The following is a 15129-nucleotide window of genomic DNA, read 5'->3' as shown; positions in this document are numbered from 1 at the left end:
TATTTCTCTGCTCAAAGACAGCCTTGCAAGAATTCTGTGTATTGAAGGTTTAGGCTCTGTTGTAGATTTAACTGAAAGACAAAAATTAACTTCTACTGCTTGCTATTCCTGGAATAATAGAGGAGCTGGAGCTTTTTTAAAAGCGTGATATTTTTTGATACTACTGATTTAACTTAGAGTTGCAAATTTGGTTCTGCTAAAATAAAATTGAACTCTCAAAAAAAAACCAAAAACCAAAAAAAACAGAGTAAACTTTGCCTGGTTTTAAAACAACTTATATATTATCTATGCAATCAGCATGCTTGATATTTACAGCTTCTCCAGATTTATGTTTTTGTTTTATGTTTTTCTGCACTACTCAGGTTCTCCTGGTTTTCCTGGACCAAAAGGTGAAAAGGGGCTTCCTGGATTAACTGGCCTTGTAGGGCCACCAGTAAGTGGTGGTGTTATGTTCTGGTGGGAAAATAGTGTCTCATTTGTCTTGCATGATTCATAGATCTGTAAAGAGTCAAGATAATTTCTTGTCTAATACTAATTTTTTTGTCCATAACTATCTTGAATGCATAATCCTTATATTGTGCCAAACTTAGAGACAGAGTGAAAGAAAAACTAAAAGGCTTTTCTGCTTTTCTTTTTTTTTTTTTTTAATTCCCTCAGGGCTTCCCAGGGTCCCCAGGTGCTCCTGGGAGACCTGGTCCTAAAGGAGACCCAGGGGATGTCCTAATTTCTCCAAGAATGAAAGGTGACAAAGGTGACCCCGGCTTCCCAGGACCTCCAGGTCTCCCTGGCATAGATGGCACTCCTGGTCGAGATGGACTGCCAGGTTTACCTGGCCCTAAGGGGGAACCTGTGAGTTCCATTTTATGCTGTCTTTGATTGGATGGATATTTGGAGAAGTCCTGCATGCATTTGACATAGTGCAGAGAAGAGGACTGGCAATGCACTTTTTCTGAGTGTGATAAGGCTCTTCAGTAGATGCCAATCTACTGATGATGCACTGAGGTACCTCCTGAATCTGTCAGTGCCTCTAGAAATAAGCTGAGACTTCTCTTGGGCAGTGTCAGATGGTCCTTTCTGCCCTTGTCTATATCTCACCAATGTAGTGGGAAGAATTAAGGAGCCAGGTTTAGGCCTGCTCTCTCCCATATTAGTAAGATGTAGGCAGCTCATGGTCTTAAGAGCTGGAAGGGTAGAAAGTGCCCAAGAGTTTCAAAACAGAAGTGATGAAACACTTTACTCCTTTGATAGTAAATACATGATCTTTCCCATGCTACTCTTTCTGTTTTCAGGGCAGTGTTGCATTCAAAGGAGAAATGGGTATTCCAGGTGATCCAGGAATACCAGGTCTTCCTGGAGAAAAAGGGCTTCCTGGACCTCCTGGTTTTGGTCCACAAGGTTCACCTGGTGAAAAGGGCATCCAAGGTGTATCCGGCCGTCCAGGGCCTCCTGGTGTTCCTGGTGAGTGGGTCTCTGTGTGCCATTGAGCAAACACTGCAAAACCAAGCTTTGCCCTTTTGCCCCAGATAGTTCTCAGAACACGATGCTGCTTTTAAGATTTTCCCAGAGGCATTGTAAGACTTGGTATTTATGAGCTCCCTTGCTGAGGGTCATCACAGAATCACAGAGTGAGCAGCATTTGTGCCATGTTACTGCTGTGCCTCACCTTCTGCTCTGACCTCCAGAGAAGCTTCTCCTTCCCCACTGACTGCAGTGGAAGTGCATTGTAACTGTCTGGCATGTGCTTAACCATCCTGCAGTTACAACAGCTTTTGAAAACAAGGGTTTGCTTTGAACAAGTTTGCTTTTGTTACTTGCTTGTCAACTACACAGATCCTAATCAAGCTGTGCTGGTGTCAGCTATGGAAAATACTAATCACTTGATGGTACCTAGGACAAAGCTTAGAAAAAAATAACATTGCAAGAAAACTGTTGTAACATTGAACAATGCTTCTGAGCCTCTGGGTGCTCTGTGGGGCTTGGGAGTGGAAAACCTGTTGGGTAAAGTGTTGCTGGTGTTTGAGTTCTTTGTAAGCATCTTTTTCTGCTGAAAGAAAAACAGAAAAGAAACTCCTACTTAGTGATTCATATTTCTGCTTTTTTGTTTTAGGTCCAAAAGGTGACCCTGGACAGACTATTACAGAACCAGGAGTTCCTGGCCCCCCTGGTCCTCCAGGACGAAGTGGTGATCCAGGTCTTCCAGGTAAAGCAGCAGCTAGATATCCAAGGAATTCCAAGATCTTTTCATTCTGACTGATTCTGGATAACTATGTTGATGTTCTTCTTTTCACAGGAGATCCTGGCCAGCCAGGTCAGCGTGGTTTACCTGGCATCCCGGGTGCAAAGGGAGAGCCAGGTATTCCTGGCATTGGACTTCCAGGACCACCAGGCCCAAAAGGTGTGTTTACTGCCATGGTACTGTATTGTAGTGGTTGAAAGAGGGGGCATAGGGGGGTTGTGTCTGCACTTTTTCCTAGTGAGTTGTTTTCTGTCTCTAGAATCCTTTAAAAGATGTTTGTCTTATGTTTATACATCTTTATAATAGTTTCAGAAATATCAGGAGAAAAAACTGCTGAGCTCTTTTTTTTTCTCTGTTCACTGTCCTGCTCCTTCCCAATCACTTACATTCTTCAGTAAATCAAGGACAAAAAAGCAAATGGATAAAACTTTGGGAAGTGAGCTTGACTCAATAAAAGATCTCCAAATGCTGTCTCAAGATGTTAATGGTTCTGACGTCAACTGTTTGTAATTTTTGCAAAAGCACACAGTATGGGCAGTGCCCACTTTGAGAGTCCTAGAGATCCTCTGTGGCAAAGACTATGCTCAAAAGTTACCTCAGCCAAACAGGTACCCCCAAGGACACTTGAGCTAGCACAGAACCTCTTTTCATGGGCCTTAGGCGTGTCTGGAGGAGTTGTTTTAATGCTCTCTGGTGTCCTTTCTCCTGCCCTAACCTTCATGTTATGTGCAGGTTTCCCAGGGACTCCAGGCCCCCCCGGAGCTCCAGGAGCTCCAGGTCGCCCTGGACTAGATGGACCTCCTGGACCACCTGGTTTCCCGGGACAGAAGGTCTGTATTTGTGTTTAGTATAAAACTTCCCTATCTTAGAAGTTTTTCTGGATCAGTGGGAAGATGGTGAGGAGGATTTCACCTCTTGTTCTCAGCTTTTGATGAGAAGGGAAGTCACATTCTCTGCCTGAGGTCTGAGTGAGAGTAGTAAAATAGAAATTGCACTGTAAGATGATGGTCATTTTTCCTTTGCTACTTGAATGTTTTTAGGAGAGGATAAACTTAGAAAACCCCCTTTTAATTTTTTTTTTTAATTTGTAATAGGGGGATCGTGGATTCGGAGTTCCAGGACCACCTGGACCCCCAGGACCCCCAGGCATAAAAGGAGTTCAAGGACCTAAAGGTGATCCTGGCTTCCCAGGAAACCCTGGTCTCCCAGGACGAGCAGGTTTTGATGGAACTCCAGGGCCCAAAGGTATGGAGAACTCTCCTCTTTCTGTTCCCTATTGAACTTTTAAAAATGTAGATGTGCTGGGAGGCATATGGCAGTTAAATACAAGCAGTGTTGACTTCAGAGCAATTACTTCAGGGTCCATTTTTCCAAATCAGACACACCTGTGTAAATGGAAGATTGTGTTCTCAAAAGGCAAGCAAGGGAGTAAATACCAATCTGTGAGTCAGTACCTGAAAGTCTGTGTTCTAAAGACAAATCATGTTTACGTGGGGGTAAAACTTTATCAATAGGATAATTGTCATTTAGATACACTGTGCTTCAACATGAAGAGCATTACAATTCATTTATTGCTGTTCTTGATCATGGTCTGTATTGACCTGCCCAGCCTGGTTTGCTGGAGAGCACCTGTTGAGTTTGATGTGGATGATGATGCAATATGTCTGTGGGTAGCCTAGAAACCTAAACTGCAAGCATTCCACACTGAGTCAGGACAAATCTCTGGCTTCCAGAAATAGCCTCCAAAGTGTGTTTTTTCCTGTGTTGGATCAATATTTGTTTGCTTGCAAGAACGAGACATCAAGTACAATGTGCAGGCACTCTGCTCTGAAAGTGAGTGTCTCTGAACTGAGTTCAGTATTTAACTAAACAGGAGTGTTCTTTCAGGTGATCCTGGACCAAGTGGACCACCAGGACTCCCAGGCCCTCCAGGCATCCCTGGCATTGGTGGTCAAGGTCCACCTGGATCTCCAGGACCTCCAGGTCCAGTTGGCCCCCCAGGTAAAACTTGCATGAATTGTACCCTTAGGTTATTTTGGCCTGCACCAAGCAGCTACACAAGGCAGCAAGAAAAGACAGAGACTTCATGTCTATTAGCTTGGCTGTTTTGCCAGTCAAGCTGGCAAAACTTGGTACATCATGATGTTTACTGAAATCAGAATGGGATTACATTCAGCCCTGCCATTTGCACAACTTGCATAAATCTCAAGGGTATAAAAGCCCACTTTGGAGAGAGCTCAGAGTCTCAACAGAAATTCTAGAAAGTGTTGTGCACAGATAGTGCCAAAATCTCTGTGAAGGAGTTTATCCTTAGAGTTCATATTCTTCAGGACAAGACAGAAGGGAGCACAATGCTAGTGCAGAGGTTTTGGGATACAGAAGAGGAGGAAAGCTGCTTTGAGCTGCCTGTACTGTGCTATTTTTACATTGCTTTCAAACAGCAAGATGGTTCTTAAATTCTGAAATGGTTTTCTAGCTTACCAAGCTGTATTCCAAATTCACTGGATGAGAGGTATTTTTTAATATTTTTTTTACATTTTGATCTAGAAAATTAAGTTCTGGTTTGGAAAAAAAGCAAACTCAATTCCCTATACAATGCTTTTTGTCTTCCCTCTACTTACTTGTTGAGTGCAAAATCAAGTCAGTAGTTCAGGTTCTCCCTAGCATGGCCAGGCACTTTTTCTTTTCTTTTTTTTTTCTTTAATGGAAGCTGAAGCACAATTTAACTCAAGTTAATGTGGAAAGGAAGAAATCACGAGTATTCCAAACTAGCAGGTTCATTATTTTGTAGAGGAGAAAGTGTTCTTCAGGTAGTGACATGATACTGTTTTAACAAAAGCCTGTCAATAAAAGAGGTCACACACATTCATCTTGTCATAAGCCCAGCTAGAAAAGAGCTTTAGAAGTCTTCTTACAGAAACCTCTGAGTTCTGGGATTCCTGATTCCCTCATGCACTTTTTTTTTTCCCTGCAAAACCAACAAGTTTTATGAGTCCTGATAGCTTTAAATTAGATTGACAAAGTAGAATCCAAGAATGGTGATAATTAGGAATAATGCCTCTGATGTGAGTTTGGTTATCTTTTGTCCAAAATGACTGGTGACTGATGAAGATATGAACTTGTTCCATTTCTGTGCACAAAGGGTACATGTGCATGCATGCACATCATTCTATTCACAAAGTTTGTTTAGGGAAATTCCTTTCCCCTTCATTCAGTGAATGGGCTTGCTGTGCATCAACCCTTGATGTTGCAAATATGTGGCAGTCACCACAGTGAGAACATTTCTGTGGACTTGAGCAGCCTTGCCCTGAAACAAACCCTTCAAAATCCATCTGGTTCTTGCCATGCCTGTGTGAATGTTTGCATTGCATGTTTGTGAGCTACACTTTCTGAATGTGTTTGTATGCCAGCACTGGGTTTGGCATTGTTTGCAATGCATGCTGACAAATTCATGGCCAGCTGTTAAGACCATGGGTCGTGGATTAGTTGATCATATTCAGATCTTTGCCGAATCTCAGCTCCCAGTTCATAAAGTGCTTAAGTTAAAGGTAGGCAAGCACTTGAATAAGTAGACCCGTGGAGCTTGAGTTCTACTCACATGCATAAAGTGTGGGTCATGTCTAGGGCTGTTTTTTCACAGGTTTCTGAGCGGGGAAGGAACATGTGGTCAGTGCACCAGCAAGCCTGTAATGTGCCCAGTACTGAGAGCCAGGGACAGAAGGGGTCTGGGCAATGTGCACAGGGGTTCCCTGAGCCAGGGGTGGATCCTGTGCCTGGCTTGCTGTGCTGACTGTACAGTCCTGAGCTGCACTTGGGGCTAAACTGGAACAGCAGGGAACACAGGCGTGTGTTTGGGGTGAGGGGTGGGATGTATTAGCATGAGTTCAAATGTTTCATCCAATGCATGTTCTTTTGTCTTCCTGTAACATCTCCTCTGGTGTTAGCCAGAATTTGATTTCATGTGATCACTGATTTATTCCACAAAACACCAATGTTGGCAAATGCACAATGATCACTAGAGCTGATGGATTTGAAATGCCTCTGTTTTCACTCTTCATGTCTGTACTGACTAATCATTGTGGCTACTAACAGCATGGTGGCTCTGAACTCTAATGCATGCTTGAGAAATCCTTGTTATTTCCCTTGGCACTGCTCTGTCTCTGTTTTGTGCACAATGTCTTACATTCCCATCTCCCATCCCTTGCTTGTTTTACCAGGCTGTTTTAATTCTGTTTCTTTATGCAACATTAGGGTAAAGTTTCTGAGGCTCTGTTTTCCAGATAATTTGGAAAATTCCTGTAAGAATTTCCCTGTTCAGAATTTCCTTTCTCTGCACCACCATTTATTCAAATAGTTTGCAGTAGCTCAACATTTTTCTTTTTTTTTAAATATGTAACAAATTACTTTAGAATTTACTGTGTTGTCTGTATTATTTTAATTATGATGTGGCTAAATTTTTGAGAACTAGAAATTCAATTAGAATTAATTTCTATTTGCAAAAGTATCTTTATCATTCTAGATAAGAAGTTTGTCCTCTTATTGGGTAATACATTATTTTCTTTTTTTTTTCCTCCTGCTGATAGAAAGCCCTTAAACACACAGCATGTGCATTCCCTTAAGCATCATCTGGTACTGTTTTTCCTCTGCAGAGGAAGCAGTTCCAGGCACATGACCCCACAGTTTAGTGCAGTGATAAGCTGCTGCCAAAGGGGAGCATACTTATCATTAAATAAATACAAGTCTACAGCTTATGCCATCAAGAAAACTCCATCTGCCTTTTCAGTGTGCAAAGAACACATGATAACATCACTCCTAAACTTGTTCCTGCAGCCCAGAGTGGGGTCACCATTACAAAGTTCTGCTGCCTGGGAGTTACTTAGGAGGTTTTGGCACGGTGGTGTCATTATCTCAGTAGATTATGTCACAGCACGTAACATTCAATATACTGTCTGTGGGTGTAACAATGTACATTTGCATAATAGAACCAAAAGAATGGGGGAAAATATTTAAAGGCTTTTTGTGTAATAAAGAAGCAGCATCTATTGAAAATCCCTGTTTGAAGAATGTGAGGCCAGCCAACAAGAAGCTGATTGGTAGGATGTTCTCTGGTGTTCAGAAGGTGTCCAAGCCAGTATCTAGAGATGGCAGTTTTGTAATAAAACATATCAGAAAAGCTTATTCTCTACTTTTGTAGAGAATACTAGACAAGAAGAGAGGCAAAAACAATTTTATTTTTAAAATGTACCATCAATATTTGAAAATATCTCACTGTTGTTTCTGCATACAGTGGTGGCTGCACCTTGAAAAAGACTTTGAAAAAACTTGGAGTGTCCTTGCAGTGTGGTTTCTCTTAACTGCATTACTGTTGAATTCTTTGTACTTAGATCTGCTTTCTGTAACTTCAGGTAGATTTTTTTTTTCCTTGTTCTAATGTGTATGTGCTTTATTTTGTTTCCTAACTTAACGACTATTACAACTCCTTACTGCTACCTGTCTCAACTTCCTGATGAGCTCTAACTCGTTGGCTTTTGAACCTCAGGTCCCCCAGGTACTGTGGTTTCTTTACCAAAGCCTTTTCTTAACTTCAGATTTATGAATAATCCTTTTTTGTCAGCTACATTTCCAGAGTGAGCATCTTCACTGCTACTGTGCACTGGAGGGAAACCCCAGCAGTGCCTCAAGCTCAGTGTCATTAGCATTAAACAATCTTCAGCATATTTTGACAATTCATATTTTTCATTCAGGGAAATGTAAGGCCTTGCAAAATTTTGCTAGCCTTCAAAAATATTCAGCCAATGTTATCTTAGGATGTAGTAAAACAGAGTCATTAATGGAAATATAAGAATTTCAGTATTTAGTTATAAAACACAAACCAGTCTAATCAATTTTAGCTTTTTGCTTTATAAGTCAGGCTTAAAGGGTTGTTGAAGACAATTGTTTTTCTTTAGAGACTATTTTTTTTAATTGCATTTGCTACACCTTGGTAAAATTTTAGTAATGCCTATCTTCAGGAGAATATGGCCTTTTAACACTTGGAAGCCATTAAAAATAAATTGCTTTAGAAGAATTGCAGGGTTTTCATCACTGCTAGGAATGGACTGCAAATAAAACAGCTATTCCTACAGCAGTGCACCCAGAGACACACAGATCTCAGCCTTGCCTGACTTTTCTAAAAGATTGTGTCTTAACAACATTCTCTAGGGTTGCAAGGCATCCCAGGGGAGAAAGGGGATCCAGGTCCTCCAGGCTTCGACGTTCCTGGTCCTCCAGGTGACCGAGGAGCCCCCGGATATCCAGGACCCCCTGGTCTACCAGGGCCTCAGGGTTCACCTGGGCCACCTGGCAGGGATGGAATACCTGGATTTCCAGGTAAGTTCATATATTTTACTTGTGGACAAAGACCAAGCTGTAGTTACAGATGGATGCTCTTTATGCTTGGCCATGACAGCTTATTGAACTTTGATGTTTATCCTACCTATTTAAAGTTGGATACATGTAACTGTTACATCTCATACTTTTAAAAAAAATTGTAACAAAATTTGTTGCATTAAAATCCTTGTTACCTTTCCACTTTTCCATGTAACTTGATTCAAATATTGTACACATTATTCTGTTTCATAACTTTCAAATGTGACTTTGATCATCTTTGTTATGAAACTTTTCTAATTTATTTTGTGATTTTTTTTCTAGTCACTGCTACAATTTAGAAATAAAATTTTTTAAAGAAAATAATTAAGAATGCTACATAGTCTTAAATGTTACTTTCCTTATTCTACATGTTAGACTACTCAGTTAAGCTAGTCTGTTTTGTCCTTTGAAACAGAAATCTCAAAAGTGAGAGTCCCTCCTTTTGATAGAGGGGACAATACAAAACATTCTAAAAGTAGTGTGTGCTTAATTGTCTTCTTGGCTTTCACTAAATTCAAGTTTGCTTCAAACAAGTATTTGTGTTTCAAACCAGGGAACTAAACTTCTTGAAGGTACAAATATGCTTTCTGCCATAACAGAGCACTGCAAATTTTCTTCCCAGGACTTAACTGTGGAAAATTTGCCACAATTTTCAAGTGTCATTGTATCTGATTTAGATCTATACAAGAACTGAGTGCTTGTAATTGCCTTAACACAGGCTTTATATGTATGTGCTGGTTCATAAATACCATAGAGGGGCAGGGAAAGTAAAATTAAGGTACTGGTAGGTCTGGAGGTTTTGTTCAGAATGACAATGGTGATTCAATGCCTTTAGGTGCCAAGGGTGAGATGGGCGTCATGGGAGCTCCTGGTCCTCCAGGGCCTCCAGGAACTCCTGGAAGAAATGGCCTGCCTGGCTTGAAAGGTAATGTTTGTTTTATACACCCCAGAAGAGAATGCAGAATGCTGTTTTCCATGTCCTGTGTGGAAGGAGGATTAGTAATACTAACATCTAGGTCTTCATTATTGGGACCTGCTTAAGTTATCTTCTTTTGACAGTGCTGATGTTCAGAATTGCTTTGGAGTTCTGAGCCATAGCATTCAATTGCACTGTTTAATTGATGTCATGAATTGTTAGCTATTTTAAAAACTTTTCCTTCGGATGGATGGCATTGAAGTAAAGCAATATTTCTGAAGTGTGTTGTGAAGTCTGCTTAAAGGAACAGAAAGAAGAAAATCAGTAGTTTTGGGTTGTGGGGTTATCCAAAATCAGCTCTGTAGGTATCACAGAGAAACTCTTCTATCTGCATTTTCCTAACCCCCTCGTAGGAGAAGAAGAGTTTGATAGAAGAAAACCCCAATTATCTCCCTGGAACAGGGAGGCTGTGAATCCAAAGCTGCTGTAGCTGTTGCTGGTGGCCCATTGTGGTGGGGCTCTGGGAGCTCTAAACGTGGCTCATACAGACACAGCTGGTTCCTCTGTGCTGGGCTGCCCAGAGCTCACAGACACCCCCGTGCACTCCATCCCTCAGCTTTGTTCCAGGGCTCAAGGTGCTTGTGAGCAGCCTTGCATAAACTGACTGATCATTTAGTGAATTCCAACTTCATGACTAAATCATGGACTCCCTGGGTAAGAAAAAGCATTACAAATGTATTAGCCTACCTTAAGGATTATATTCTTTTCCCTTTTGTTATCTGTTCCTGCTGTAGGTAACAGTGGGTTGCCTGGTCCTCCGGGGCCTCCCGGGCCGGTAGGACAGAAAGGCATCAAAGGTGAAGCAGGTCTGCCAGGTCCACCCGGAAAAGTTGATCCAAAACAGCTGGGAGCAAAAGGAGAAAAAGGAGAGCCAGGTGTTCCAGGTAAAGAACTTTGCGTGTGGTCTGGGGAGGTGGTTTGTCCTCTACAGATAAAAGTGAGCTGTGACTGAATCCATTACAGTTCATTCTTTCTTACAGAAAGAAATAAACTGAGAATATGATTGTGGCTTACGGGTCTTATATTTTAGGCCTTTTTAAAGGGGTTATATGGCCAAGTTCCTCTGTATGGTTAGTTTGCAATGGTACTATTATTTGGCACATGGCAATATTGTAATAGCACTGAGGTGCTTTCAGCAGGATTACAGTTCAGTCTTCTAGGTGTTATTCCTAAGCATGATGAGAGATAGTTGTCATGGCTGCTGCACTGGCTGCATTCCTGCTGCCTCAAAGGCCTTTGGGCCTTTCCCTTCTAGGATGAAGTTACACAGGTCATCTGCTCATGCACCACCTCCAGATTCTCCCTTTGGGTGTCTCTAAGTTTACCCACCTCTGAGCTATATGTCATCTGTGTGTGTGTTTCTACTTGGGAAGTTGGCAGCCTGAAAGTTTTTCCCAGTCCACTCAAGTCTGTTTTCTCTCTCACTTTTGGTGGCTTTCCACTCCTCCCCCACTTGGGGTTCTGATACCTCCTTTGAACTCTAATTGAGTCTTGAGAAGAGTACAAATATTCTACCCTGCAGAGAACCAGAATGCCTTTCCCTAATGTTGTCCCAGCCATTATTGTGCTAATTTATCTATTGTATTAATTTCTGTGAAGCCTAGGTAGGATCCTAAGACACTACTTTCTTTTTTCTTTCTTTCCCCTCTGTTAAGTAAGAGCTGTAGAAGCAGGTTTAAGGCAGGGCAACACAAAGTCATTGTATGGGATAACTACCACATGGAATTTGGAAAAATCTGCTAAAACACATGCTTTGCTTTTTATAATGTATTAGTCCCAAAGTGATTCTGGTGTAGCAATGTAATTAAACTTGTATATAAATAATCAGGGTGAATACAGAAAGGTTAGCATGGAATCTGCTCATCTGAAAGACAGTCCTTCTGAATGAAGTGTATTTGCAGTAGTCAGAAAGTTACCTTTTCCTCTCCTTTCTTATATTGTTCCTGTTCTGTAGTAATTTTAATCTTTCCAGAACCAATATTTTGTGTTCTGTGATACTTCTCTTTGCTAAAGTAGGAGGAATTATATTTATTGAAGAAAAATCCCTATTTGGATTTTTGTTCACCTCTAGCTACATCTGATCTTTTAAGGTGAAAGAAAACATACAGTAGTAGTAATAGTAATAACAATAAACTGTATCTTTTTCCTTTGAGGTATTCCTGGTTTATCAGGACAGAAAGGTTATCAAGGACTCCCAGGTGACCCAGGCCCACCAGGACTTAGTGGCCCACCAGGTGTGCCAGGATTGCCAGGTCAGTACACAAGGCCTCAGAGGGACAGCTTTGAGTAAGAATTTGCATGAGCTTTCATAACACGGAATTGGGATGTTAATCCAGGTATATCTAAGCAAAGCTTAGAAATTTACACTTAAAACTGCAGCACAGTTTTGGGACATTCAAAGTCATTATCCAAACAGCATGCTTGGAGCTCTTTCCTTCAAACAGACCCAAAAGCTGCTTTAAGCTGATCCCACTGAAGATTAGGGTAGCTTTTAGGATGACTGGAAAAGTGCTTTGCTGGTTCAGCAAGCAACACAACTGCAGGATCTGCCAACAGGACCTGTTGTTTCAAATGTTTATTTCTTATATTGTTAACGATTATACTTTGCAAATGGCCAAATGAATGTATTGCAGAAGGTGTTTCTGGGTGTCACATCTTTGCTTTAAAGAATTGCAAGGATCAGGAAAACAAATTCTATTTTGCACTGTTTCTCCCCACAGCTGTAACGATTTCTCCAAGATCTTGAGTCCTTGCTTGCTGTGTCTAATGTAGGCCTTGCTCTAAATATCTTGTTGGGCTTGGGGAATATTTTTAACCATCCAGGACTCAAACTAGTTTGGGCATTGTAGGTTGCATTTAATTCTGTAATAGAAGCTGCTCAATACCTGTTGCAGGTAAGAAAGAGATAATGTGTTCATTCTGCAGAACTCAGAACTCAGGAGAGACCAAGTCACACCAGTACGAAATATTTTCAGATGGTGGCTAAATCATGGACTGAAATTTGACCCATTTCATTAGACTAATCTTCAAAACAAATTAGCAGTTGCCCTGATTGAATTTTTGCTTGGAACAAACTGAAGGTCTTTAATATTTTACTACAAATGAGTGTGAAAAAGCATGTAGGAGCAGTATGAGGCCTAAAGCAACTTCAAATCCACTGCCTTAGTAATTAGATGACAAGCAGATTCATATGAGAATGCATGAATATCTGAAACTTTTAATTATTGCCATTAATTAACTAAATCACACCTCTCCTAGGCATCAAGGGAGACATGGGGCTTCCTGGGCAGCCAGGACCAACAGGACCTCCAGGATTAAAAGGTGCTATGGGAGAGATGGGCCTTCCAGGTTAGTTTCTGTGCTTGTATTTTACTTAATTTGGGACAGTGTTTTCCTTTTATATAGTACAAAGATGGATCTGCTTGTATGTACTATGTAATAATAAAGACCAATAAAGTTGAGGAATACATAAAGCCCTAAATACATAATTGAGATTTTTAGATAATTAGTTTAGTTTGTTTTTAAAAATAAAACCACATTAGGTATTCAAAGCCAGCCAGTGAAATTGTTAGTCATTTCTAGTTCAGTTACTGTACTTTGAGTGATTTCTGTAAATTACTGCAGAAGTTTTATTTATATTTATAAAACTTGTACTTTTTCTCTTGGACAGGCCCCCCAGGGATTAAAGGCAGCCAAGGAATAGCAGGACGTCCAGGGCAGCCTGGGCCTGCGGGATTTCCTGGATTGAAAGGGGAGAAAGGTGACCCTGGGCTTTCAACCATTGGTATTCCTGGTCCCCCTGGACCAAAGGTACCTTTACAAAATTTTTCGATTGAAAAGTCCATGAGGAAATTAGACCCTCTGTTGATTATTTTTTTTCAACTATTGCTTAATATCTATTATGTATAACTGTAAATATGTATATAAGTATATTAATAACAAGCAGGGTTGACTGTGGTTTGTTCTTTTCAGGTGGGAGCAAAAATTTCTAATTTTAAAGGTGAAAATATTTATATATAATTTAATCATGTTAAAGGAGAAGATAGTTTATCAGACTTTTCAAACTGGGTTCAGTTAGTGGCCTAGTCTTCCCTGTGACACTTTCATAGTTGTTAGGGATTTATACAATTAGTATCACATTGTTCCTGTGTCTAATTATGTAGTTAATTATTAAAAAATTAAGACAACTTGCATTTAAGAATAGATTACTAATAATATAGCCTGATTGCTACTGCTTAAAATTTTTAAGTCTATATAAAATATTTGCATTAACATTTATGTATGTCATCCTTTCTGCCAGCCACAAAAAAGGGATAAAAAGATCTTCAGAATATCTTGCAGTCTTCAGTGATGCCTTACACCTGATGTTGAGCACAATTAATTTAGCAAAAACATTGCATGATTAAAGCTCCACAGACTTCTTTTTTTTTTTATTCTGCATTATCATGGGGTAAAAATCTCTGTTTCTTCTTGAAAAAAAGGAAGACACTTTTTTCTCAGTGTAGGCCAGTTCTGAGGAAAAACTGTGATACTCTGTACAAAATTATAGGGGAAAACTGTTGAAGTCTTTACTCTTGCTACTTCCAATGAATTTTCTGTTAAGATATTTGACATTACCTGGATATAAGGAGAGGTGTACTCAATTACTCAATGTAATGATGACCTTTATGTGATGGTAAGACAGGGAACATACAAGAAAGGCTTACCCATCTTATAAAGACTTTATGCTTTGTGTTTTCTAGGGTGACCTTGGTTTGCCTGGATACCCAGGTAGTCCAGGCAGTAAAGGTATAGCTGGAAATCCTGGTTTGCCTGGATTTCCAGGCAGTCCAGGTGCAAAAGGAGAACCAGGCCTTCCTGGATTCCCAGGTAATTCTCAACAGATTTTTTTCATTTTCCCTCCTGCTTATATTGGTACACTCAGCTAAACACAGTGGGTAACTGGGGGAGGGCTCCAGCTTCTTTCAGAGTTTCTGGCAGTCTGCTGCTTCTAAGCTTTGTGCTGTTGGAATTGGCAACAGTAAGTGTGGGAATGCATCTCTTAAGAGTGCCTTCTGAAATTATTCATCTGCTCTGAGGGGATGTAGCAGTTGTGTTAGCTAATGCTCCTCACTCTCCACAGCAATCAGACTCTCACATCCTCTGACCCACAAATACTCGTGTCCATATTTTTCCTTCATGAATCAATAGAGAAGTGCTATCAGGAAAACAGAGCTTGTTTTTCATACCATTTACTATCTAAAAGTATTTTGTAAAGAGAAATCTCTGAAACATAATTGTTAGGTTTTGTGATCTTCTCTAAAAAATATTAGTAGAGATTGTTCACAGGTATATCTCAGTTATTCATTCACAATTTAAAGAAACAAAGTTTTTACCTGTTCTACAATTATGCTTGAGCTGCTTTGATGTAGGAAATTAGGGAATTTATAACTTTGGTCATGGCAGCAGGAAGCTCAGAAGAGAACAAAACTATGACCATGAACCTGACAGGTTTTACCCTCTGCTTCAT

The 15129-nt window shown here is 40.4% G+C and overlaps 1 protein-coding gene across 4 annotated transcripts in view; it reads left to right on the top strand.

Moving 5' to 3' along the window:
• The window catches only part of COL4A5 (collagen type IV alpha 5 chain), an 80799-nt gene that overhangs the window by 45473 nt on the left and 20197 nt on the right, over positions 1-15129 (top strand). For all 4 annotated transcript variants that reach the window (XR_007904450.1, XM_051786974.1, XM_051786985.1 and 1 more), the window contains 15 exons: positions 363-433; positions 658-849; positions 1290-1458; positions 2108-2200; positions 2291-2395; positions 2969-3066; positions 3331-3481; positions 4124-4237; positions 8438-8605; positions 9480-9569; positions 10355-10504; positions 11774-11872; positions 12879-12968; positions 13291-13430; positions 14363-14489. Coding sequence is in view for 3 of the 4 variants with exons in the window: in XM_051786974.1 (XP_051642934.1) it covers positions 363-433; positions 658-849; positions 1290-1458; positions 2108-2200; positions 2291-2395; positions 2969-3066; positions 3331-3481; positions 4124-4237; positions 8438-8605; positions 9480-9569; positions 10355-10504; positions 11774-11872; positions 12879-12968; positions 13291-13430; positions 14363-14489 (1857 nt within the window). In the remaining variant the exon portion in view is untranslated. The remainder of the gene's footprint in view (positions 1-362; positions 434-657; positions 850-1289; positions 1459-2107; positions 2201-2290; positions 2396-2968; positions 3067-3330; positions 3482-4123; positions 4238-8437; positions 8606-9479; positions 9570-10354; positions 10505-11773; positions 11873-12878; positions 12969-13290; positions 13431-14362; positions 14490-15129) is intronic.

Source organism: Manacus candei, unplaced genomic scaffold (genome assembly GCF_025592945.1).
Source record: "Manacus candei isolate 608988 ecotype Guabito, Panama unplaced genomic scaffold, ASM2559294v1 h1tg000003l, whole genome shotgun sequence".
NCBI classification, from domain to species: Eukaryota; Metazoa; Chordata; class Aves; order Passeriformes; family Pipridae; genus Manacus; species Manacus candei.
The sequence above is the reverse complement of the archived record's forward strand: the minus strand, read 5'-3'. Positions and strand labels throughout refer to the sequence as shown.